Source organism: Vicugna pacos, chromosome 1, assembly GCF_048564905.1.
Source record: "Vicugna pacos chromosome 1, VicPac4, whole genome shotgun sequence".
NCBI lineage: Eukaryota > Metazoa > Chordata > Mammalia > Artiodactyla > Camelidae > Vicugna > Vicugna pacos.
In genome coordinates, this window is record NC_132987.1 from 122,300,826 (window position 1) to 122,323,958 (window position 23,133).

Below are 23,133 nucleotides of genomic sequence, written 5' to 3' on the forward strand. Positions count from 1 at the left end.
TGTACTTTCCCATGAGCAAGGCACAGGGTTCCAATTTCTGCATCCTTGCAAACAGTTTATGGTTTTTGTTTTTGTTTTTTTTTTTTTTTGATAATGACCATCCTGATGGGAGTGAAGATGTTAAAGAAAGTTTTTTACCAAAAAATACTTGGCAGGCTTCCGAATGAAGGGAACTCTGTTCTTTTAGGAGCTACGCCTGCCCTATTGGTAGAAGATGGTGAAGCCAACTCTAAAAGACCAGGAAATAGTTCGGCTGTGAGATTCTTCCCAAGCCTGGATTTACACAGGTGGATTCGGAGAACATTCTGGGGGGAGAGGGAAGAGTGAGCGGTGCCCTAGGAGGGGAAGGACCAGCTGAAAACAGACCTGGTGTTAAGACATCAGTGGATTAGCAGGCCCTGCTGCCTGGGGAGGGGTCTGAGCTCCACTGCCCCCCGCCCACCACCCCTGCCCAGGTCCCGACCACCGAGCGCCCGCTGCTCCTGCCGGGCGAGGGGCTTGTGCCTGTGGCTTAGGGGCTGAACGGGAGCAGGTACCTGACACTCAACGGACCTGGAGGAAGAGGCTGGAAGAAAGGTGCTCTCACGGAGAACAGAGGGGAGGGGTCAACGTTTCTTCCCCAAACATTTTATTTAAATATTAAATTAAAAAACATACATCCACTAATCATTTGGCATACATTTCTCATGTTAACATAAGAAATAATTCAGTTATGGTAAAAAAAAAAAAAGAAAAAGAAAATCCCAAACTATGTACATCTTAATCAGACCTCGCAGTGCCTTTGAACAGGCTCCTGTGTTCAGTCTGCAGGACACGCTGCCGAGAAACCTCCAGCACGCGCATTGCACACGCCGGACACAACACGGAACGCGACCAACGGCGAGAGAAATCCGCTGAGAGTAAAGTGCTTGCCACGGTTCTGAGGCCTTTGATCGACGGCGTTAGAACAGAGATTTATTAAAGGGGGAGGCGGCTGCGGGGTGGACGGTGCCCCCGCGGAGCTGAAGGCCGAGGCCAGGGCCCAAGGCCCCCGTGCCCACCTGGCCCAAACCTTCCCTGCGAGCGACAGGAGGCTGAGGTGGCTTCTCTGCGGCCGGCGCCACAGAGTGTGCTGTCCCTGGAAAGAGCCACAGAGCAGGGGCGGCAGGGCCGGCAGGAGGAGGGTGGGAGCCTCCCTACCCTGGGGAGCTCGGCAATCTTTGGCTTCTACAGATGCCACCTGCTCGGGCAGCATCACCTCTGCCTAATACTGAGGGTCTCAGGAGCCGAAGGGGTGGAAGGCACCTACCTGGGTTCGGGGGGGGGGGGAGGGGCAGATCTTCTTCTCAGACGCTGACCGAGCCACCACCTGAGTCTACCTGCCAGGTGGGCGCACCCCACGCCTCCCTCCTCCCAGCCCCACCTCCACGCTGACCAGTGCCAGCGCTCTGTCACGTTACCAGAGGGGACAATTCAAACCAGCAACACAAAAATGTAGTAAAAAATATAAAAAATAAGTAGTGTACGTCTGTCTCCTATTTATACACATGTACAGTATTTGCTTTAAAAAAGGAACAAAGCTTGAACAGCACTGACCTCCCCTCATTTCCTAAAGCGAAAAGCCCACTAAGTGCGGGCTGGACAAGGTGGGCGTCCCCCAGTCACCACCGGCCCGAGGCCCCTCCCGGCCCGGCCCCACCCCACCGTCACAGAATCGCTGTATTGCACAACACCCTACCCCCGCCACCCCCCATCAGTTGTTCTTTTTGGACCCTGATAATGAAATGCATAAAAACTTAATTAGCAGCGGAAGTAAGAGGTGCAGGAGGAAGGAACTTCTCCGGCTTCCTCCAAGGCGCCCTGGGGCCAAGCTTTGTGGTCACCCTACCCACTCAGGCTCTCCTTTGCGGCCCCTCTGAAGAATCCTGGAAACCAACTCCCGAGCAGTTGGTAAACTGTCTCTTCCAAATTAAGAAAAAAACCATCCTCCAGGTTGTGATTTCAGGGGAGAGAATTCCAAGAACCCGTAAGTTATTGTCTCTTGGGCTGGACGTTAGAGCTTTTCAAACCCCGGTACGTAAAAGAGAAAGTTCACAGTTTTCAAGTGAAGCATAAATGTTTCAGAAGTGGAGAACTCTTACCCCAAAACACTACTCATCGACACGCACGCACACGCACACGCGATGGGGATGCGCTCACCCGCGTGCACGGATGCAGCTCACACCGGGGTCCCGGGCTGCGCGGCCGGCTGCGCCCCGCCACCCCCTCCCGCCCCGTCAACGCGTCCCTGGACTATTAGTTTTCTTCGGAAAGGTTCCAGTCCCTACTCAGAGTTGCAGTTGCCCAGTGCAAGGAAAACATAAAACAAAAAACTAAAATGCCAAAACACCAATCGTATTGCTTGTTTCGCTTCTAGAAACTTATTGGCTTTGAGTCTGGGAACATCTTCACATCCTCTGAAATTATTGCTTCAGGAAGTCGGCTGGCCCACCAGGGCCCTCACTGCACCAGGACAAACGTGCCCAGCGGGCCCGAGGTCAGGTCCTCCATCTCACAGTCCCCCTGGGGCAGCCCCGTGGGCTCAAAGCTCGCAGGCAGGACGGCGAAGCACGGCTGGGGGTGCGCAGCGGCGGGGACGGGGGCCGCGGTGCTGCTGATGCGCAGGTGGGCATCCAGGAGCTGGGCGGCCGACGCCACTGGGGAGACACCAGCCTGGAGCAGGTGGGGCGGCAGCAGGGGGCCCGGCCCCAGCCCCAGCTCCTTCTGCAGTCCAGACACGAGGAGGGCACCGTCGCGGGGGGCGAGGACCAGGGGGCTCGGGGGCGGCTGCGGGGCCTGCAGGCAGCTGGGCAGGGCTGCCGTGTGGTGCTGTAACTGGAGCAGCCTGGCCAGACGAAGGAACAGGGAGAGGAGGTCAGTGCCGCCACCCGCTGCTTCTCCTGCCGCCCAGCCAGGCTCGACCGCTATCAGGTTTCCACCCGCCAGGGCTGGGGGCCCACCCCGTGGAACCGCCAGCTGGAGCTGCTCAGAACACGCAATGCTGTGCGTGACTAATCCCCTGAGAATTCCTGACATTTCCACTCCCCACCCCGTCTTGCTTTTGGAGCAGCTCAGAGATGCCAGCCAGACGTGACATTCTTACCCGCTGCCCTCTCTGCCCTCCCCAGGGGCTGATGCTCCCCACCTCTGCGACCACCCACAGGGAAGGAAGCTCGCAGACATCCGCCCACCTGGGCAGGATGCTCAGCTGCTTACGTGGAGAAGGGGGCGCTCAGGGGATAAGGTCCCTGAGAGAACCCCAGGGTACGTGAGCCCTGCCCAGGGCCCCAGGGCTGGTGCCAAGCGGGCGTACCTCTGCTGGTGCAGCACCTCCTCTAGCAGGCTCCTGCCCTCCCGGCCGCTGGCCCCGCCGCCCTGCAGGCCCGGGCTCTGTGCGGGCAGCGGGAAGGTGCTCAGGCCGCCCCTGGAGGCCCGGCTGGAGGAGGAGGGCAGGCACACCTGGCGTGCCAGCCCCTTGATCTTGTTCAGCCCCAGAAACCCTTTGGTCCTCCCGTTCTTCCTCAGCTGCTGCCGAAAGGCTTTCAGCCCTGGAGAGAGAAAGTCGACACATAAGCAGACCTGTCCCCAGCCGGGGCCTCAAGGCCCATCGCTCGCCGGGGCTTCCAGGCGGCAGGGAGGAGCTGGGGGGCCAAGCGGTGTGAACGTGGTGGGGCGAGGGCAGCAAGCTTCACTACGGGGCAGAGGCGCCCTCTGGTCGTCCGCCCCCTCGCAGCAGCCCCGTGCCCGGGCTGGTTTGGAGCAGCAGCTCCACCCCTGAGGAAGCAAACGTCTGGGCAGACTGTGGCTCCGTCACAGAAGGAGGGACTCAGGAGGGGCCCGGGGGCCGCACAAGCCCAGGAAGCACCAAGAGCACCCAGGCAGCCAGCTGCGGGCTGCCTCTGCGTGCGCCTCCCCGGCCTGCCCCTCCTCCGGGGCGGGAGCCGCTGCCCCACAGCCCCGCAGCTCCTGGGCGTTCAGGGCCAGCTGCAGGAGGCCACGAGCTCGTCCCAGAAGCCAGGACACCTGGAACTCGAGCAGCACCTCCGGCACTGCCACTTCCCCCAGGCCCAGCCAGAGGAGGATGACGCCGCCTGCCACCAAGGATAAAGCAATGCTGCTCGGGGCACTCACAGCACCTCCCAGGGAAGGTGGAAGCGGGTGTGAAAGGGGAAGTCACCTTGAGTGAGCGAGGTGTCCGACGCTCTCCGGCCCTCCTGGAAGCTGACGGGAAGCAGGGCGGCTCCTCCCAGCACCCCCTGGGCCTGCAGCACGGGGGTGGCGGACTGGGCCCCCAGGAGCGGTGAGGCCAGTCTGAGCGGCGAGCAGGTGCCCACCAGCCCCTGAGCAGCCAGGTGTCCACTGAGCCCCACCGGGCTGTCACCTGCTGAGCTGAGACAGCTGTCGGAGCTGGTGCCTTCCGAGGGACTGGCCGCGGAGGGAGAGACAACTATGCCTGCAGAAGGAGCACGGCGCCGTGAGGCCCTCCTCCCCAAAGCCAGACGCACCCACCAGCCCCCGACAGCTCACTGCGAGTCCACGCCCAAGGCTCTGGAAGCCAGCTCTGAGCCCTCCTCTGAGCCCACCACGGCGTCTCCGAGACCCTCAGGTGGCCCGAGGTCTGCTGACAGGGATAGACAACTGTGCCCTGCCCACCTCCACCCACAGGGGCTTAGCTGCAGCTGACTGGTAGAACCTGGACCCGGGACAGAGGGATCTGGGCTGAGGACCTGCCCTCCTGGCACCTGAGGGCAGCTAAACCCCAGGCTGTCCCCACCACTGAAGGATCACCTGTGACATCTAAGTGTGGTCCACATGGCCTCGAGCATTCCATACACAGAAAATTCAGAGAATTGTCATCCGGAGAGGCTGCCCATCACAGCCCCGACCCTCAGCCCGCCCACCAGGCCATGCTCCCAGCCAACGGGGACACTTACATGGAGGGGCACAAGGGGAGAAGCAGGCGGAGACCTCGGCCAGCGTGTGCCTCCGGCCTGTGCTGCTGGGAGGGGGTTTCTGTGCCTCCTGCTCCTCCTCCAGGCCCTGGCCCTGCCTGACCTCCTCACTGATGGTTGTGTCCAGCAGGCTGCTCGGGGAGACTGAGCGATGCCGGAACACCCCATTGCAGTTGGCATCCATGGGGAAGAGCAAGGGCTGCAAGGGACAGACAGACCAATGACCCCGGGTGCTCCATGAGACCCCACGTGGGCAGGGGTGCGGACACTGCCACCACTGGAACCGGACAAGCCCCACCCCAGACGCACCTGCAGTGAGCTGTGGAGGTCACAGTCCATTTCGGCCTGCAGGACGGACTGTCCCAAGGCCTGGGGCTGGGGGCACAGCAGGGAGGAGCGGAACGCATCCCCGGGGAAGCCATCTTGAGGCAGCTGGGGGCCAGCAGAGAAGACAGAGGCCATGAGGGAGGCAGCTCAGGGAACAACACAAGCAGCTTCACGAGCGAGACCTGCTGGCTTAGCGACATCGGCCACCAGCGGGCGGCTCAGGACTCGTCTCTGACACCTGGCTGCACAGGTGACTGGGAGGGGCTGAGAGGCTGCACCAGGAGCAGTTAAGGAACAAGGGGACGCCAGGTGACACCCAGCAGAGTGGCCAGCAGCCTGTCTTTACCTGCAGCCCCTGGACTGCAGCTCACCCAGGACCACCCCAACGCCCCCCTAGTGCCTAACAGGTGGCTCAGCCCACATTCCCTCCCAGGTGTGTCTGAACAGAGGAGTCCTAATTCAGGGGCACGGTCCAAGGCAGGGATGGGGTGGAGGGACGGGGGTGGGGTATAGAAGACGCCCCTCCCTCACCTCAAAACTGCTGAGGTCCGTGCTCCGGGGCCTGTGCTGCCGGGCAGGGCCGGAGCGGGCGGGCGGGGCAAGCCGGTACTCCTTCAGCCGCTCGAGCAGGAGGTAATAAATGGCAGCAAAGTGGTTGTAGCTGCTGTTCTGCAGTGACTGCGGGCAGAGACCTGGGTCAGAGTGGGGCTGGCAGAGGACAGGCGGGCTCCCTGACGAGACCGTCCCCGGGGTTATTCCGGGGTGGCCGAGAATACCCTCCAGCGTGAACGAGCTGCCCTTAAATTAGCCGTGCTCCCGTTTCAACCCGCCTGGCGGGTGCCTGCTTTCCCCGGCCAGCCACCCCTGGGAAGGGGCGCCTCCCCCCACGGAGGGGCTGCAGCGCTCACCTCCACGGTCCTCTGCCGGTCGACGCCAAGGGTCTGCATGATGCCCAGCGCCTGCTCGTCGTAGTCGCCCAGGCTGGAGCTGTAGCTGAGCAAGGAGAAGGCGAGGCAGGTCTGCTGCAGCAGCGAAGGCTCGGCCTGCATCCACCTGTGCTGCCGGATCTGCGCGATGGTGATGCGCTTGGCGGGGTCCACCACCAGCATGCGGCGGATCAGTGTCTCACAGTCTGGGGGTGAGGGAGGTGCCCTGAGTCCTGTGCAGGCCGACTGCACACACACTCCCGACACCCACCCAGCTCCCCTGCACACAGCGAGTGGACAAGTGACTGTCCTAGAGAACACTGAGGCCAGGAGCAGTGGCCCGTGTGGTCAGCTCAGATCTGCGGCCATGGAGAGCCACCAACTGAGGGATCGGGTCCCTGAGGGACACAGTCCTTCTAACAGCCACCAGACAGAACCACCTGGAACCCCATCCTGCTGTGACCGTGAGTGTCAGCGAGCAGCAGTCAAACACCTCTCAGAGTGGAAGAGGAAAGCACTGGAGTGCAGAAGGCGAGACCCAAAGGATGAGGCTGTGCCGAGTGCTAGTCTGGGCGGGGACCTCGGAGACGGAGCTAACAGCTGGCTCCGGGGACAGCGGCCGCCCTACAGGCAGAGCCCCAAGAAAGCAGCCAGCGGGTTGGGTTCTCTCCCAGGCAGCAAGTAAACACCCCATGGAAACGCAGGGCGGGCTCCCGGGCTGACAGCAGACTCAGAAGACGGTCAAGCAGGCACTTCAGGAAACACATTCCTCCTCCTCCCCACAGACTGCCATCCAGGTTACCCAACGCCCCGCCGCGGCCTGGCGGCCGCGCCTGCCAAAAGAAGGCTGGGCGCTCACCTACCTCGGGACATGAAGAAGGGGATGCGGAACCGGCCCTCCAGGACCCGCTGCCGCAACGCCGGCAGGTTGGGCCCGTCAAAGGGGAGAGACCCGCAGACTAGGACATACAGGACGACACCCAGGCTCTGCAGAGGACAGAGGGCACTCAGCGCCCGCGCCCCCGTGCCGGCCCCGCACCCTCCCCCCTGCGCGGCCGGGCTCCTACCCAGACATCGAGCTGGGGGCCTTCATACTCCTTGCCCTCGAAGACCTCCGGGGCTGCGTACGGGGGGCTCCCACACCACGTGGACAGAGGCTCTCCTGACTTGTAGAAATTCCCAAATCCGAAATCTGAGAGACAACGAGACAGGCGGTGAGGTGCGAACGGCAGGGCCACAGCAGTTTCAGAGGACTGAGCCAGAAAAAAGCAAGCGCATGGGCCGCCCTCCCCGCACTCCCCGGCCCGCAGCGGGCGGCGCCTGACCTGCCAGCTTGACGTCCATGTTGCCATCCAGCAGCAGGTTCTCGGTCTTGAGGTCCCGGTGCACGATGTGGAGGCTGTGGCAGTGCTCCACGGCCGACAGCACCTGCCAGAACTTCTTCCGGGCCTCACTCTCGCTCAGGTGCCCGTTGGACGTCAAGTAATCTGAGGGCACAAAGCGAAGCTGCAGCCCCCAAACCCAAAAGCCTGGCTATGGCCGGGGGCTCGGCCGCGGGCGCAGGGAGGCCCCAACGCAGCGGGGCAGTTCTGGGCGAGGCAGCCCAGACACCAAACACTTCAACAGACATTCAAACCCAGCGCGGCTTACCAAACATTTCTCCGTTTTTTGCGAATTCAGTGACAATGTAAAGCATGTCCTTCGTTTCCATAACCTAAAAAAAAAGGCCTCGCATTTAACCACATAAAAAGGAAAAACACTGATGACATAACTAATCCACCTGAATCCCGGACACTGTTAACTTCTCCAGGGCGAGCCCGTTTGTTATTTTAAAAAAGGAAAGGAAAGAAAAACTTCAGTGATAAAGGAACAAAGGGGATTCCTATTCAGAAAAAAACCTTTTTGAAAATCAGGGGTGAGTTCCTCTCTAACCTGTGCACCTGCTAAACCTCTGCTCTCAAAAATGTCTACATGTCCTGGAGCCCGTATCTTTGTTTTGGAAGGTGATGACTTTTCATTTCCTATGTTGTCTTTTTAACACCTCGCTTTGCCTCACCCCCAAGTGAAGACTGTGATGGCTACAGAAGTAAAACAGATCATGGGAGTCTGGCGAGGGCTTTTTTCTAGAAGCCTGGCAGGGAGCAAACCGCTCAAGCCAACGGCCAACACGCGCTGAATAATAGATAACAAATTCGCCTTCCCTCTGCGTTATTGACCTGATCCATTAGGCTGTGGGAAGCCGGCTCTGCCAGGTAAGCTACGAAACACTGCTCTTTGTCCAGCAGACTCTGCGGCTGGGTCGACAGCAATGCCAATGTCAAATACCCTTTAAAGGTTCATTCGTGGATAGAGAATTTGATTTCACAGTGAGAAAAAAAAGAATTTTTTGTAACAGTTTAGAACATAACTAATTAAGAAACAAGGTCAAATTCAAATCTTCGGCACTGAAAGGAGTAAAACAAACACACGTCTGTGTATTTTTAAATATTTCACAGGGAGACAGACAGAATACATCCCTACAGAAAAAGATCTTCAGGATTCAAAATACAGTTATTCCTTTAAAAAGGCGCTTGAAAGACAACTGCTTTGAGCCATAAATCCAACAATAAGAGTGACCACCAGGCAGTTTAGCGGCAGTCTTCACTGTCCCTGCTCTCAACGTGTGTGGCAGAGAGACGCGTAAGTTTATCCCTTTGTTTGATGTAAAAAAGAGATGGAGAGAGAATTAGGAGTCAACGTGTTTTAAGTTTTGTTTTAAGTTTCAGGGAAAAAAAACACTCCAAGGGAAGAGATGAAGCGCCGCACTGAGGTTCTGGGGCCCGGGCCAGCTGGGTGAGCATCAGACGCGCGGGTCAAAACCGGAGCCATGACAATCGCTGCTGTACCAACTGAACCCTGTCCCCACACAGTCAAAGCAGCTCACGGAGCAAGGAGAAATCCACCCCCAGAAGGACCTTTAACACTGATCCCATGGCATCTGGCTGGCTAGGCTGCTCCTGCCCTGGGCCAGCAGGGGACAGGAAGGGCGGGAAGGCGCGGGCTCATTCCCGGCCCCCCCACGCCCCCAGCAAAGTCAGAGACAGGACCCGGCCCACTGCTGCGGAAACGGGCCAGGCACATTTCTCCGGCACTGACATCAGAGACCGTGGAGGAAACATCTTATCTCGGCCTTAGGACTCACTCAGAAATGACAACAGAAACCAAACACGAGCTGGCCCGCACGTGATGTGAGCCCTGCGCTTACTGACGCCGAGTAAACTGTCGTCCAGGGAGCACAAGCCCCGGGAAGACTCCTGCCTTCACTGCAGCTGAGAGCAAGAGCCCTGCCTCCACGCGGGAATTACGGGGGACACTCCTCTCTGCTACCACCCTGTGCACCTCGCCTTGCGCCCCCACCCCCTCCCACACGCATCTGGGAGCCACAGGGCCTCGTGAGGAAACGGTACCCAGCAACTGGGAGAAACGCTAGGCATTTGCAAAGAACTTACTCTCCTGCAAGTAGACCTGTTCATTCTGCAGAAGTGGTCAGTGAAGTAAAAGGCTGTTGTGCTGTCCTAATTAAATCAGCACTTAGCTTCCAAAGATACAATTCATTAGTTTCAACAAGGGAATAAAAATTAAGTCACAAAGCAAACCAACAGCTGGGCGGGGTGAGGCACGTTCTTAACGTGGTTAGGTGGCAAGTTCCTTGCTCTCCCACGACACAGGTATTTCATCTCTCCATTTCTGACAGAAGAGTTGAAACAGGACAGACAAAAGCACACTGCTGCCCTTGCAAAGATAAGTTTATGAAAACTGGTAAGAGCAGCTGGTTTTAAAGTTCAATAATTATCTGCAAAGGCGGAAATATCTACTTTCACTCAAATTCGTCCTTCCACACTAGATGGTTGACCTATGGCAACACAGAGATTTGGTTGTTTGTTTTCATAGTAAATTTAACAATTGACCTCCACGCATTCAAAGCTGGAACGAGTAATAATACTAAATAAAAATTTAATGAAGCAAATCTAGATTATGATCCAAAAGCAAGAAGATAATTGCACAGCTCACAAAAATCAATCTCTTTACCAGATACAATTAACCCCCTGACTCTCATGTACACCCGAAGAGTGAGACAACCTCAGCAACTGTAGACTTAAGCTGCTGAAAATTAAGAAATGATACACTGGCCAGAAGTAACAGTGGAAGGCAAAGTTGATCCTTACCTGATAAAGCTTTATGATGTGAGGGTGATTCAGAAGCTTCATGATCTGAACCTCACGATATATCTTCTCCAAATTGCTTGAATCTAATCGTGTTTTGTCAATTATTTTTATTGCAACCTACAAATGTTTTAAAGGTAAAGCATATTTTGTTTTAAAAACAAACCCTCTCACTTAAGCTAGTTACACCTTTCATTTTTTTGCAGGTTAATTTCTAAAACACTTTATGTCCCCAAAGGTCACAAAAAGTTAGGGAGAAAAATAACCAAAACAAGCACTAATATTACTGAAAAAGTCAAAGTTAAATAAATGTCTTAAGTCTTTGCAGGCTCCCTTCACAGGGTTCCAGCTCTGGACACCAGAGCACAGCACTCCAGCGTTACCTGGTCATTATCCTCTTTGCTGGCCCCCAACATTTGTAAAAACTATGCCTAATCATAATACGAAGCATTTTTTCCCCTTTACCAAACTAAAAATGGTCAGCGTTTAGACCTTAGTACGACAGACCCCACAGGCAGGGGTCCCACCGGCTTCCCCCACTGGGAGGTCCACCCCGGGGGTCCCGCCACCAGACGCACCTGGGTTTTGGTGACTCGATGCCGGGCCAGCTTGACCACCGCGAAATTGCCCTTGCCCAGGGTCCGCTCGATGTCGTAAAAGCCCACCCGGAGGGGCTTGTGCTGGCCGTGGCCCGAGCCCGCGGGGGCCGCGCTCAACTCGGACATGATCACCATGGCTCCGGGCCGCACCTGCGGGCCGGGGAGCGCGCTCAGGGCCGGGCCGGGCCAACCCGCCCCCGCCGGCGATCTGCTCCGCCGCGACCCCCGATCCCGGCGGCCCCGCGGGGCCTGCACCCCGCTCCACGCCCGCCTCCCGGGGTCGGCTGCCCTCCGGCTCCCGGTCCCCAGCCCCACGGGGCGCGCTGACCCGCCTACCGAAGGCCGCTCGACCCCGAACCCCGGGCGCCCGCCCCACAACAAAGGGGAGCCCGGCGGCGGCGCCCGGCCCGCGACCCCCGCGCGCGCACCTGCGGGGCCGCCGAGCCCGCAGCCCCGAGCCCCGCGGCCGCCCGCCGCCCGCTCGCCCGGCCGCGCCGCTCCTCACCTCCGCCGCCCTCTGAGCGCCGAGGCTGGAACGCCGCTCGCCCCGCGGGCCCCGCCGCCCGCTCGGCCGCTCGCGCTGCCCGGCCCCCCGCTGCTCCGCCGCCCGCCGCCCGGGCCGCGCCGCATGTCAGTTCTGAGCCCCGCGCCGCGCTCTCCGGCCGCACGCGCCGCCCGCCCCGCCCGCGGCCCCGCCCCGGCCCGCCCGGTCCCGCCCCAGACACGCCTACACACGCGGCCCCGCCCACGGCGGCCCCGCCCACGCCGCCGCCGCCGCCGGATTGATACATCCCCATTGACGTAGTTTTGACGCCAGAGCGACGCGCGGCCGAGTGCCAGGCGGAGGGAGAGCGGGAGATCGGGCCGTTGCCAAGAGACTGGCGACTCTGACGCGCGAGCTGATGAGGCCGTCGCCATGGCGACCGCGGGGCGGTGACGTCAGGGGCGCCGGCCGCCCGAGGCCCGCCCGCCGGCGCCCGCGTTCCCGCCGGCGCGCGCCCCCTACCGGACGCCGCGGGCGCTGCGGACGACTTAACCCTTGCGTCCCCGGGCACGGGCTTCCCTCCTGCACGCGCGCGTGGCCGCCTTGGCGCCTGTCCGCCTCTTCCCGCACCCTCCCAACAGGCTTGGTTGTAGCGCGGTTCCGAAACCCGCAGAAGTGCAGCGCAGCTGCGGCTGCGTTCTTTTTGGAGGGTCCCCATTATCAAGGTCCTGGTCTCATGCAGTTTCCGTCGGCCTTGGAGCCTCTGTTAGGGGAGTATCAGGTGGGGCTCCGGAGCCCTCAGCAGAACAGGGCCATGCGGGGTGCAGGTGACCGCAAGCCAGCTCCCCCGTCCTAGAGAGGAGCCGCCAACCACCAGGGACCCTCCGAGAGCACGGCACTGCGCACGTCGAGGACCTGGGCAGACCACCTTTGATCACTCGTGCTCTGTACGAATCTCAGTTGTCTAGTAAGTTAGGTACGTAAACACAGGTAGCCTGGTCAGCACCTGTGTAACCTGCCCCCCCCCGCGTCAGAGGGGCGCGGGGGCTGCGCAGCTGCTGCGAGCCCCCACGGCTGGGCGGGCTGTTTCCTCTGCCCTCGCAGCCTTGCGATGCCCCACCCAAGGTGGGCCGACAGAGCGGTCCGGCCCGCGCTGCCCATTCTCCATCAGGCCTGCAGGTCGGGAGCCAGCTGATGGCTGGAAGCAGTTCTGAGCCGTTTTTAAGGGAACCCACTTTAATGAAGGAACCCAGAAGGATGGAGAGAGGGAAAAGGCCCAGTGGGCTGATTTCTGGAATGGCTGGAGGTCTAGGTGGAAATGACCTCCACTCACTGAGGTCCTCCGGGACGAGAGTTTTGGGAAACCCAGTTAACAACACCTCAAGAAAGGTCCTTTGACTAGGGTCCGTTCAGATGCTCTCTATGCAGACAACGAAAGGGCTGTGTCCCTTGGAGGGGTGGTCGGTCCCTTCCCAGAGGGCCAACAGGCGGTATCAGCAGTGGGCGAGGACATCACCCCCTGGCGAGACTGGACCCTGCAGGTGCGGTGGCCTGGTTAATTTGTCTGCCTCCTGGCTTTCCCCAGGGCTGCAGCACAGCAGTCGGGCGGGGACCTGTGTCCTTCAGGACCGAGGGCCTGCAGCCTGGTCTCCACTTAGCAGAAGGGGAGAGGATGAAGAGGGCAGCGAGGGGCAATTTCCCTCGGTATCACTGCTGACCTCACAGACCTTTACGCCTCACCAGAAAATAAAACATCTTCTAAGGGAAGGCCTAGGGTATAACGGATGGTGTTTCTTTAACATTAGGAAGGCAGCACTTTGGGATTTAAATTGTGTCCGGCCCACAATCATTTTTCCTTCCGTTGAATTCAAATATCACTTTAAGCGAAATGGATAGAGCTGAGAACCCTTCCTGGGAGGCTTCCGTGCGCGGGCAGCTGTCTGGCGAGGGCACCGGGCTGGAACTCGGACGATCCGGTGTCAGATTGCAGGCCTGCAAACAGGCCCCGTCACCCCCTCCCTGGGCAGGTGTCGGTGGATTTAGCCTGTTTTGAGAGGCCTCTCGGGGGCACTGATGGCCTCAGGGGTTTCCTTAGTCTTTCGAAAGCGCCCTCATGTGCTGTCCCAGGCTCACCTGCAGAGAATTTGGGGGATGTTTTTACTTCCTTCCAACTGAGGAGTTTGCAACCACTTTCCTCCCCTTCTAGGGGTCCCGGCACCCCACTAATCTCTTCCTAGGAGAATGAAGAACCAGGGACTGGAATGCACTCGCCTGCTGTCCCTCATTTTGAGACTTAAACACTGCTCAGGCTTACCCAGGGGACATCCAGCACCCCCGCTCCTCCACCAGCCCCCTCAGCGCCTCCCCAGATCTAGCCCAAGTCTTTGGAAATGTCATAGATGTTTGCAAACACCTGGGTGGCTGCTTGGAAACGTTTTGTCAGCACTGAATAAAAACTGCAGCCAAGGGCCAAAACCGCCTTCCCAGAGAAGGGCCCTGGATCCAGGCTCACTTGACCCCGATCCCAGCCTTTCCTGGACATCCTACCATCTGAGCAGCCCTGCATGGGCTGTGACCATCCCCCAGCCCCTTGGGTGGGGACCCTGCCCTTCAGAAGATGCAGGCAGAGCAGAGGAAAGGGCTGTCATCTCCCGCCGTGGGGTTCCTCCCGGCACCCCCGTGGATGTGTCTCTGATGAACCTCTGTTTCTGAGCACCTTTGGTTGTTTGTATCCTCAGCCCCTGAAGGCTGTGCTTCCTTCCAGAATCCTTGGTTTCTTTTCCAGTTTCTCATCTTCCATGCTTCGTTCATGTTCGAGGAAAAGAAAATACAACGCATGTGCGTCTGCAGGCGCGAACAGCCTGCTCGAGGAGCTCTACAGCGAGCGCAGTGCAAGGCGCTCTCAAAGCCTGCAGGACTGGGGTGTTTCGGTGTGTATATCCTTGCAGAGTCAGGGGAAACAGTAAGGCAGATGTCTTCTCCATTCGGAATTTCTTCAGCCTGTCTTCTCACTGCCATGTTTCTGGAATTCATCTCCCCGTTTCTAGATCTTCAGCCTGGAGACCAGCCACAGGAAGTGGTCTCTTCAGCACTCACACGTTCCTGGCTAGGCACCCAAGGCCCTGAGCACAAGCACATCATAAAATCCTCAGAATACATGAATAAACACAGAGAACAAGGCTTCGAGGCAGCAATTACACAAGGCAGGGTCCTCAGTGTCCTAACCTGCTCCCCTCCGTGACTAAAGATGGGGGGACAGCAGCGCCCCTCTCCAGATGGCTTTCACCTGGCCACCAAGAGCAAGATGAGGCGGTTTCCTTTCTTGATAGCCTCCTGCTCGGTCCCCAAGGCCCTCTGTGTCCTCCTGGCTTTGGTTCATTTGGTTTTGTGTGGTTTATTGGAGGCATCAGCCCGATAACTTCAGGTATCAGAAAGTAAGACCGGCCACCAGCAGCGTCCCAGGGACTCAGGGGCGGCCCTGGTCCCTTCTGCTGCCTGCTGTGTTTGCAGAGTGTGACACGGGCTAATAGACATGTGTGCACTGCATCTGGAAGTTATAGCCCCTGGCCTGGGGTCCAGAAAGTGGGAAAAAAGCCCAGCTCTCCACAGGCCAACTCAGGAGCTCCTCCGACGGCACCGCCTCCCACGCCACGGCTCCTGTGGGATGCGTTTTCTCCGTGACTGCTGGGGGGATGGCCATGTTCCTCTGTCCAGACCCTCCACAGGCTGGGAGAGAGGGGATCCCTGGTCCTGGGGGTGTTGGGCTGGGAGTGGGGGCCCCGGGGGGTCTGAAGAGCCAGCCTTGGGACAGTCAGGGCAGATTTCCAAACACTGGGTTTCACACACACCAGGAGCTTCCCATTCATGGACCAGCTGGCCCCGGAACCCCAAGTTCTAGGCTGTCTCTCCCCACCTCTGTTCCAGTCACCAGTGAAGAAGCAGGTGTGGCTAAGGGGTGGCCGTGGCCGACAGTGCACCTGAGGACCCGACAGATCTGAGAGGGTCTGTCTCCCTGACCCGCATTCTGAAGACAGTTTTCTTAAGGAAGCTGGAGATGGGGCCACGGGAGGGCGAGGTGAGCGGCAGTGTCTCAGCGAGGACCCAGGTAGAGGCATCACGCTTACCAGGGGGCTCGCTGAGAAAAGCAATGTCAGAATTCCTGGCAGGGGTGGTCAGGTGTCCTGGCGGCACCCGCGGATTAAACCGCTGTCCTCAGGTGGCGGGAAACAGCATCGGGAAACCCAAGGTTTTCCATCGTTTTCCCAGCGGCATCGGGCAGTCAGGGAGAAGAGCCCTGAGGCCTCCGCTCTGCGGAGGGAAGGCCCCAGGCGCTATGGCCTCGGGCTCCCGGGACGGCGGCCAGGAGCCCGGTGGGGCCGGGGCATGGGCTTTCTGCCGGGGCCGCACAGAGCACCCCAGTTCCTTCTGGGAGATGTGAGACATCTGAGGGGTGTTCTCATCTGATCATGTCCAGGGCGTCCATGGGCATCGAGCATGGTGTCCTGTCCTCGTGTTACTCTTCGCTCTTTCCAAAAACGTGTGCATTTCTACTCTTTGCAAGACCAAGGCACTTCGTGAGCATGGGTGAGTGTCGTGACAGGCAGATGGGCCAGCAGGGACCGTGGGAAGGGAGGGGGCAGGTCAGAGAGAGGCGAGACTGCCTGGCCAGAGCCGAGGAAGTCACCCAGCAGTGTCCACACAGGCTCGTGAAGCACCTACTGTGTGCACGCACTGTCTGGGGCTGTGAGCACAGTGGGAGGGGAACAGACAAGATGCCATCTCGCGAGAGGCATCACGCAGTTAAGCAGACAGACCATAAAGACAGGGTGATGGCGGGTAAGATGCTTTCAGAAGGCAGCAACTGAGAGGAAGAAAATGAATCAGCGTGATGGACGGTGTGGCTTGGCAGGGAAAGCGGCCTTCCACGGGGGCTGCTCCCGTTTCCTCCGGAGGGAAGGCAGAGGGGGTGCACACAGGGCCAGGGGCGGGGGGATGGGGCCGGGGGTGCTGGAGGGCCAGCCGAGGTAGGAGAAGAGGAGAAGGGAGAGCCAGACCAGCTCCGAGCGGACAGGCAAAGCAGTGGGAGCTCTGGGCACCAGCTAAGGTCCGTTCACAAAGGCTTGCCCAAATGGTCGTGTGATTTTTCTCTGTGGTGCTTGGACGAGGACGGGTAAGTGGGTATCTGGGCCTAACCGGGGTTGGGGCATTGCCAGGCAAGGATGCTAATGGGGAAGGAGGTGAAGATGAAGGGGAAGGAGTTTGGGGTGATGCCTGGCAGTGGGCACAGTCTGAAGTGTGGCTTCCAGGCTGGGGAGGAGGGAGCGAGGACAGGAAGCGGGGCTGAGGGTCCGTGGTGAGAGGCCCCAGCGGCGATGAAAGCTGAAGCGGTTTGCCCAGCCCAGACTTGGGGAGGAAGTAAAGGATCCCCTGTTCCGGGAGCAGGTTCTGGGGTGACCCGAGGGAGGGACGGACAGTGACAGAAAGGCCAGACCCCAGCTCCCCCTGTGGCTTCTAGACAGATCCCGGTCAATTTCATGAGATGAGTGGGAACCAGATAAATGCTCCCGAGCAGACTGGTGTTTTCTTATAAAGCACTTTGTCTTTCCTGAATATAAAAATCAATAGAAAATATAAAAATACTTAAAGATGAAACCAAGCGGCACTGACAGTTTGACGCTTTCCTCCTAGTCTTATAAGTAGTGTTGAGACCTTTCGGTGTGTGACGTGCATTCATTCTGCCTTGGCCACACGCCCTGTAAAGGAAGCATCCTGCCAGGACATTAACCCGTCATCAGAATCCTGCCCGGAATCCCGCGATGAAAGTGGCTGTGCATCCTGTGTTTAACCCCTCGTCGTCCTCCTCCCCGTGCTGACAGCCTGGCCCCTCTGACCAGCCTTTCCTCCCATGTCCTCTGGGAGACCTTGCCTGGGGATGATGTGGCCGTGACAGGCACCCAGGGTCAAGGTGGGACGCCCGGCCCAGCCTGCTCAGGACGGCACAGCCCCAGGGAGGAAGTGGGCCCTGGAAGCCAAGAGTGGAATCTCAGAAGCCCAGGGGCTCCCAGGCAGCCTGGGGACCTGCAGGCTCAGGCCAGCTCAGCAGGGTTTGGGGGCCTTGGAGGACGGGGAGTCCTCGTCCCCCAGTTGCCAAGGTGACACAGAAGCCTCTGACTGCCTGGGGGGACCCTCACTTGGCTCCCTCTGCGCTCAGCGTCCAGCTTTTCCGGTGCAGCTTGCAAAGGTGTTTTCATTCTTTCTGACCTAGTTTCTGTGGGTTTTGGTATTGTTGTGTTGTTTGTTTAGAAAGAAAACACACCAGCTTACGTCACAAAGAGGCAGAGACGTCATTGGCACCAACTAATACAAATGACCATAAACTCACCCCCAGGCCGAGCGCCCGCCATGACACCTGACAGGTGCAGTGTGGCTACTGACAAGCCGAGGGCACGCGGAGGACGTGGACACAGTGGGACGAGGCCCCGTGGCATTAGCACACCTCTGTCAAGCCCAGATCCCCACGGCGGTTCCTGCTAAACCAGAGAGAACAGAAGTCTGGTGGGAAAATCACACTTGCTGTGTATGACACAGCTCGGTCCAAAACCACTTGGAACAGGCGAGAGATTTAAGCTAGTCAGAACCTCTCAGGGTGCCCGGACCAGGAAGAAGGTCCAGCCAACCCAGCCCAGGGTCAGGAATCTCTGGGTCACCTCAAGGCCAGGAAGGAGGTTTCCAGAACCTTCTCTTCACAAATAAACCACAGACCAGAAATCAGCAGGCACCACCAAAGTGGAACCACTGAAATCTCAGATCCCCAGACCAGCTGGGTTTGCTTCTGTTTTCTCAGAGCAGCCGCGCAGGTGCGTGAGGACGCCGTGCGCCACCTTCTGAGTCACTAGCCACCTGGACACTGTCAGCCCACTTCAGCGCTGGTTCCCACTAGACAAAGGATGGACTCCCAGGCTCTCTCAGGGAAGGCCCACCCTCCGCCCATGCCTGCAAATAGATGCAAAATCCTGGGCTGACTTGGGAACACTAGTTGAAAGACCCCCTTGCCTCACGGCCCCGGGGCCCTCGGAGCAGACTCCAGGACTGGGGGCCAGTCGGGGTCACGGCATCAGGGCAGCGGGCCAGCTGGGCTTCGTGGACTCTGACGCCCGCTGGCGCCCAGCTCCCACTGTCCCCCTGCGCAACCCAGGTGGCAGCAGCCCGCCAGGGCCTCGGTCTCTTTACCCATGGTGTGTAGTCCCTGCACCCTCAGCTGGCTGTGAGGAGTGCACCAGGGGGCTTTTGAGAAACCCCCAGTGCCAAGAAGGCTCACACATAGAGACGCCATCGAGGGGCTGTCAGGGAGAGGAGGGTGAGGAAGAGACAAGCGTGGGTCTGGGAGAGGTTATTCCAGAAGGTTCAGCTGAGCAGGGCAGAGACACAGGGCTGTCACGCAGCTGGGCTGGGGGCGAGCGGAGCATGAACGGAAGTGTGCAAGTTGAGGTATCTTCTGGTTTGCCCCCTGAACTAAATTCAGCCTGACAATGCCTGCTCCCCGTCTCCTCGCCCCAGGAGTGCCCTCCTCTGGGCCTGTCATAGAGAATGCCACGTGCTGTCCTGTGAGGCAGGTGTCTCTGCACAGGGACTGGCTGTCACACTGCCCTCCTCCCCACTCAGTCCCCTCCAGCCTTCCCTGTGGCTGCCCTGGGGTCCTGGACCCCAGGGCCTATGCGAGGGTGCTGCTCCTCCTGGCACGAGCCAGCGTCTTCCCCGAGTGGTACCCAGGGATGGACCTCCAGCATCCTCCAGGCATGGGCGCAATTAAAACAAGTCCTTTCTGGGTCAGATGATCTCCACCATCTGCTCCTAAAGCCAGATAAAAGAAGGAGAGAATGGGAGAGTAAGGAGACATTCAGGCCCCAGAAACAGAAGTCCTCTTTTGGGGGTTCATACAGGCTGCAGAACGGGGGCTCCACAGCTCTCAAGACGTCCTTCTCTCAGTCACTGGAGGGAGGTGCCGGCTGCCCCGTGGCCCATAGACTAAAGGGTGGGTGGCCAGACTGGGCCATTCAGACCAACAGAGCTCACCTTGCAGGGAGGGGCCGTACCGCGCTCCACCTGTCCAGCGCCAGTCTGAGGATGCCTTCCGGGTCAGGGGCCAACAGGGCCGAGGGTCAGGCTGGAGGTCGGGCTTTGACTCAGGTTCACTTGCTCCTATTTAGACGACACCTGTAATGCGTGGTCACGTTCCTGTGCAGCAGCCGAATGGTACAGAGGCCCAAAGCCCTCCCTCCAGCCTCCCCTCCCTCCCTAGACAGCCTGCTCCTCTCGGAGGAGTGCCGGCTCAGACACCTTAGGGCGGACGGAGTGTGTGTGGTGTGTCTCTGTGCTGTGTGTGTGTCTGTGTGTCTGGGTGGGTGTGGGAGGTACGTGTGCTCACGCTGGGCTCCCTGTCCCCTGTGCTGCCCGGTGGACCTCACAGTGCGACCTGGGAGAGGCCGCCAACCCCGGCTTTTCTTCCGCCCCCGTCCCGACCTGCAGGTGACCTAGACCAGGTCAGCAGGCTCTGCGTCTGGGGATTCCCCTCTGCGTAATTGTCTCCCGGCTCAAACATTCACCGATCAGGGAATAAGCAGGGGGAAGAAGAAACGCACCAGTGGGGGAGGAGCGGGGGCTGGTCCCCAGACCCCCCAGGGTCGCAGCGATCAGAGCCCAGGGTGGCCAGGCACCAGGTTCTCACCTGGAAGCATCAGCTCGCTGGGGCTTTGCTACCAAATCTAAGCGGCTCTGTTTCTTGAAACGTGCGCGAGTTTCCTGACCTCTGTCGGGCGCTGTTATCTCGTGTTGGGTTTCCAAAGAACGTTTCTTCTATATTAATTTCAATTGAAGGTGCACATTGAGTGATCTGGAATTTGAAAACATTTTTTGGATAAAATTGAATAGATGACTATTATAAGAAGTACACATGAGAATAAGACTAAAGGAAGTAACAAACACTAAAGTTAAAGTCACCCGTATTCCTACCACCCAGAAGTCACCACTATTAGTATTTTGGTGTATTTTCTTCTAGTTAGATGAATATATGTTGTAGATCTTTTAAAAACAAGTTTGGATTATACCCTACACGAGCAATTTTATATCCTGTTCTTTTTTTATAGAGAATTTCCTTGGATCATGTATTATTTAAAGACGTATTTTAACATCTAATATTCCTTTATATCTAGTATTTATTTGATATTTCCATTTATCTAACATTTCTCCTATTTTCAGACACATTGTTTTTACATACTATTATAAACAACGTTCGTGTGAGCCTCTTCTCCAAATTTGTTACTTCCTATATGAAATGTTTCCTCAGGATCAAGCCTTAAAAACAGAATGACCAAGTTAAAGAAGATAGATCCTCTCAAAGGCTTGGGTACACGTTGTCCAGCCACTGGGACTCCCCTGACTTCGAACCTTCCCAACATGCAAGAATTTTTGTTTAAAAAGCAGTTTGCTCATTCTGAAGCGAAACAGTATCCGCATCAGCGTCCTAGCGCCACTGTGAGAACGTCTCACGATCTGCGTGGCTTCAGACAACAGCAAGTCCCTCGCCCACAGTTCTGGGGGCCAGGAGGCTGAGATCACTCTGCGGGCAGGGCCGGGCTCCCTCCTGAGGCTTCGGGGAGGGCCTGCCTGCCCCTCCCAGCTGCTGTCCATCCCTCAGCGCTTGTCAGCCCTGGGCCTGGAGACCCACCGCTCCCATCGGGCCTCCGCCGTCACGTGACCACCTTTCCCCGGGACTCTCTTCCTACAAGGACACCAATCACATTGCACCAGGGGCCCAGCTCCTCTAGCTGGCCTCACCTCAACTAATTACACCCGTGACGGCCCCGTTTCCAAATAAGGTCGCAGTCTTGGGTGATGAGGATGAGGCCTCGAGCATACCTCCTGAGGGGCGCACATTCAACCCACAACCGTGCGCATTCACTTTAATGTCTCGTTCTTGAATGTCCTCACTCGGAATGATTCTGTTTTCATGTTTACTGGCCATTCGTATTTCTTCTATTTTCTGTTGGGGGTGTCTCGGCCCAGCTTCCGCTGGTTGTGAAGGACAGAAGTGCAACTAACTCAAACTGCTTTAAGCTAAAAGAGACAGCCCGTGGTTGACACGGGGGAAGGGCCCGGGGCGCGCTGGGGCTCCGGCTGGGCTGGGTCCTGCTCCTGGAATGACGTTTCTCTGTTCTCCTCCGTCTTCTCCCGGCTCCTCAGCTCCGCCGCCCACTGTGCCTTTGTTCTGATGAACTGCTAGCATCTTACCAGTTTAACAGCCCCCCAGGAAAGCATGACATTTCCCCCTAGTTCCAGCCAGGGACCCAAGGAGACCTTTCGCTAATCAGGTGCACATCACACGTCCGACCTCTAGAAGTAAAAGTAGAGGTCAGGCCGTCAAGTCTCGTGGGCTCGGGGCGTTGGGGGTTGGGGACTGCTGGCAGCTGTCACCAGATGGAGGAGACACAGTGTTGGGGAACACACGGCGGGCTGGTGACGTGGGTTCGTAACGTTTACCAGAAACCAAAAGAAATGTAAGAACAAAGGAAAGGTGTTAATAGCGCACCGCAGCAGGCAGCGGCGGGTCGCAGAGACGAGAGGTGCTTGTGTGAGCCCCGGCTGCGAACGCGCAGGGTCTTTTGTTGAGGAAGGGGCTGTGCACACAATGGCATGGGGGAGCAGAGCTTTGACGGGCTGTGAGGGAAGGGGCTTTGGCGTGTGGAGGGCAGTGGGATTTATGGCTCTGATGAGGAGGCGGCCTGAGCTGCAGTGAAGTTAGTCATTTCCCAAAGCCGGTAGTTTTGCTAAAGCAAACCCCCATTAGGATCTTCTCTTCCGGAGAGGAGCGGGCGAGGCCGAGCGTTAGACTTTGGGAGGGGGTGTCGCAGGGCCCCAGCAGGCGCTGTCGGCACTGCACACAGAACCCCTTGGGGTGGGCAACATCAAAAGACGCCCCCTGGCAGCGGGAACCTTCTTATTTCTCCCGAGAAGTCTTTATATGACGAGGACGTTAGTCCTTTCCCTCTTTCTGACACATTTTTTTTATGTTGATCTTGGTGGGTTTGTTCCCTGGAGGCCAGATGCTGCCTTTTGGGTTGTGTCACTGCTGTGGCCCCTGCTCTGTGGAATCACTGTGCAATAATGTCACGTCAGATGTTCTAGTCGGGCCACATTCTCTGGGCAGATGAGGAAAAGGCCGTGGCTGGTACTTCAGTATGCGAATTGGCGTTGGAGAGCTTATCTTCGCTCGTAACAGCGTCACAGGCGAATGCTACAGCCAAGCGACTGTCGTGGCACCTAAGGAAAGAAGGACCACGCCCAGAAGAGTGACTGCGGTTGTGCGATAAGACACAAAGGCCGCGGCCCTCTCTCAGTCTCAAAAGTGTGATAAGGAGTGTGACTTTGAGCTTGTTCACCTGTGATCAGGTTATGGACACAGGCCCCCAGGCCAGGACCCTGATCCTCCCAAGGGGCTGCGCTGGGCGGGGCCCCAGGTCCAGCTCCGTGGCACCCCCGCCCCGGGAGGGGCCCCAGACTCCAGCCTCGGCCTCGTGCTCCCCTCCCCGGCCCTGTCTCCCCTCCCTGCTCCTTTCCAAGGGGTAGACC

The 23,133-nt window shown here is 58.3% G+C and overlaps 1 protein-coding gene and 1 long non-coding RNA gene across 2 annotated transcripts; both read right to left on the reverse strand.

The window, feature by feature from the left end:
- Positions 1-2,352: 2,352 nt before the first annotated feature.
- On the reverse strand, positions 2,353-11,703 carry SIK1 (salt inducible kinase 1). Its single transcript, XM_072969848.1, has 14 exons — positions 11,530-11,703; positions 11,004-11,174; positions 10,429-10,545; positions 7,874-7,937; positions 7,549-7,710; positions 7,291-7,415; positions 7,087-7,210; positions 6,206-6,429; positions 5,829-5,975; positions 5,280-5,402; positions 4,953-5,169; positions 4,196-4,471; positions 3,332-3,566; positions 2,353-2,863 (listed from the first exon to the last, which is right to left on the reverse strand). Exons 2-14 carry the CDS (start codon positions 11,157-11,159, stop codon positions 2,479-2,481), a joined length of 2,355 nt encoding a protein of 784 aa, XP_072825949.1. The 5' UTR covers positions 11,160-11,174; positions 11,530-11,703; the 3' UTR covers positions 2,353-2,478.
- A 6,172-nt stretch (positions 11,704-17,875) lies between these two features.
- Positions 17,876-20,367, reverse strand: LOC140686135 (uncharacterized). The gene is made up of 3 exons (XR_012059689.1): positions 20,234-20,367; positions 19,582-19,722; positions 17,876-19,359 (listed from the first exon to the last, which is right to left on the reverse strand). It is a non-coding gene; the product is annotated as an uncharacterized lncRNA (long non-coding RNA).
- Between the last annotated feature and the right edge of the window lie 2,766 nt (positions 20,368-23,133).

Excerpts from the sequence above, each read along its gene's own strand:
- SIK1 (XM_072969848.1), bottom strand. The coding sequence starts at position 11,159 with ATGGTGATCATGTCCGAGTTGAGCGCGGCCCCCGCGGGCTCGGGCCAC. Across the intron at positions 5,403-5,828 it reads CGGACCTCAGCAGTTTTGAG|CTGCCTCAAGATGGCTTCCC; the intron begins GTGAGGGAGGGG and ends GCTGGCCCCCAG. Across the intron at positions 4,472-4,952 it reads CTCCCCTTGTGCCCCTCCAT|GCATAGTTGTCTCTCCCTCC; the intron begins GTAAGTGTCCCC and ends CTCCTTCTGCAG.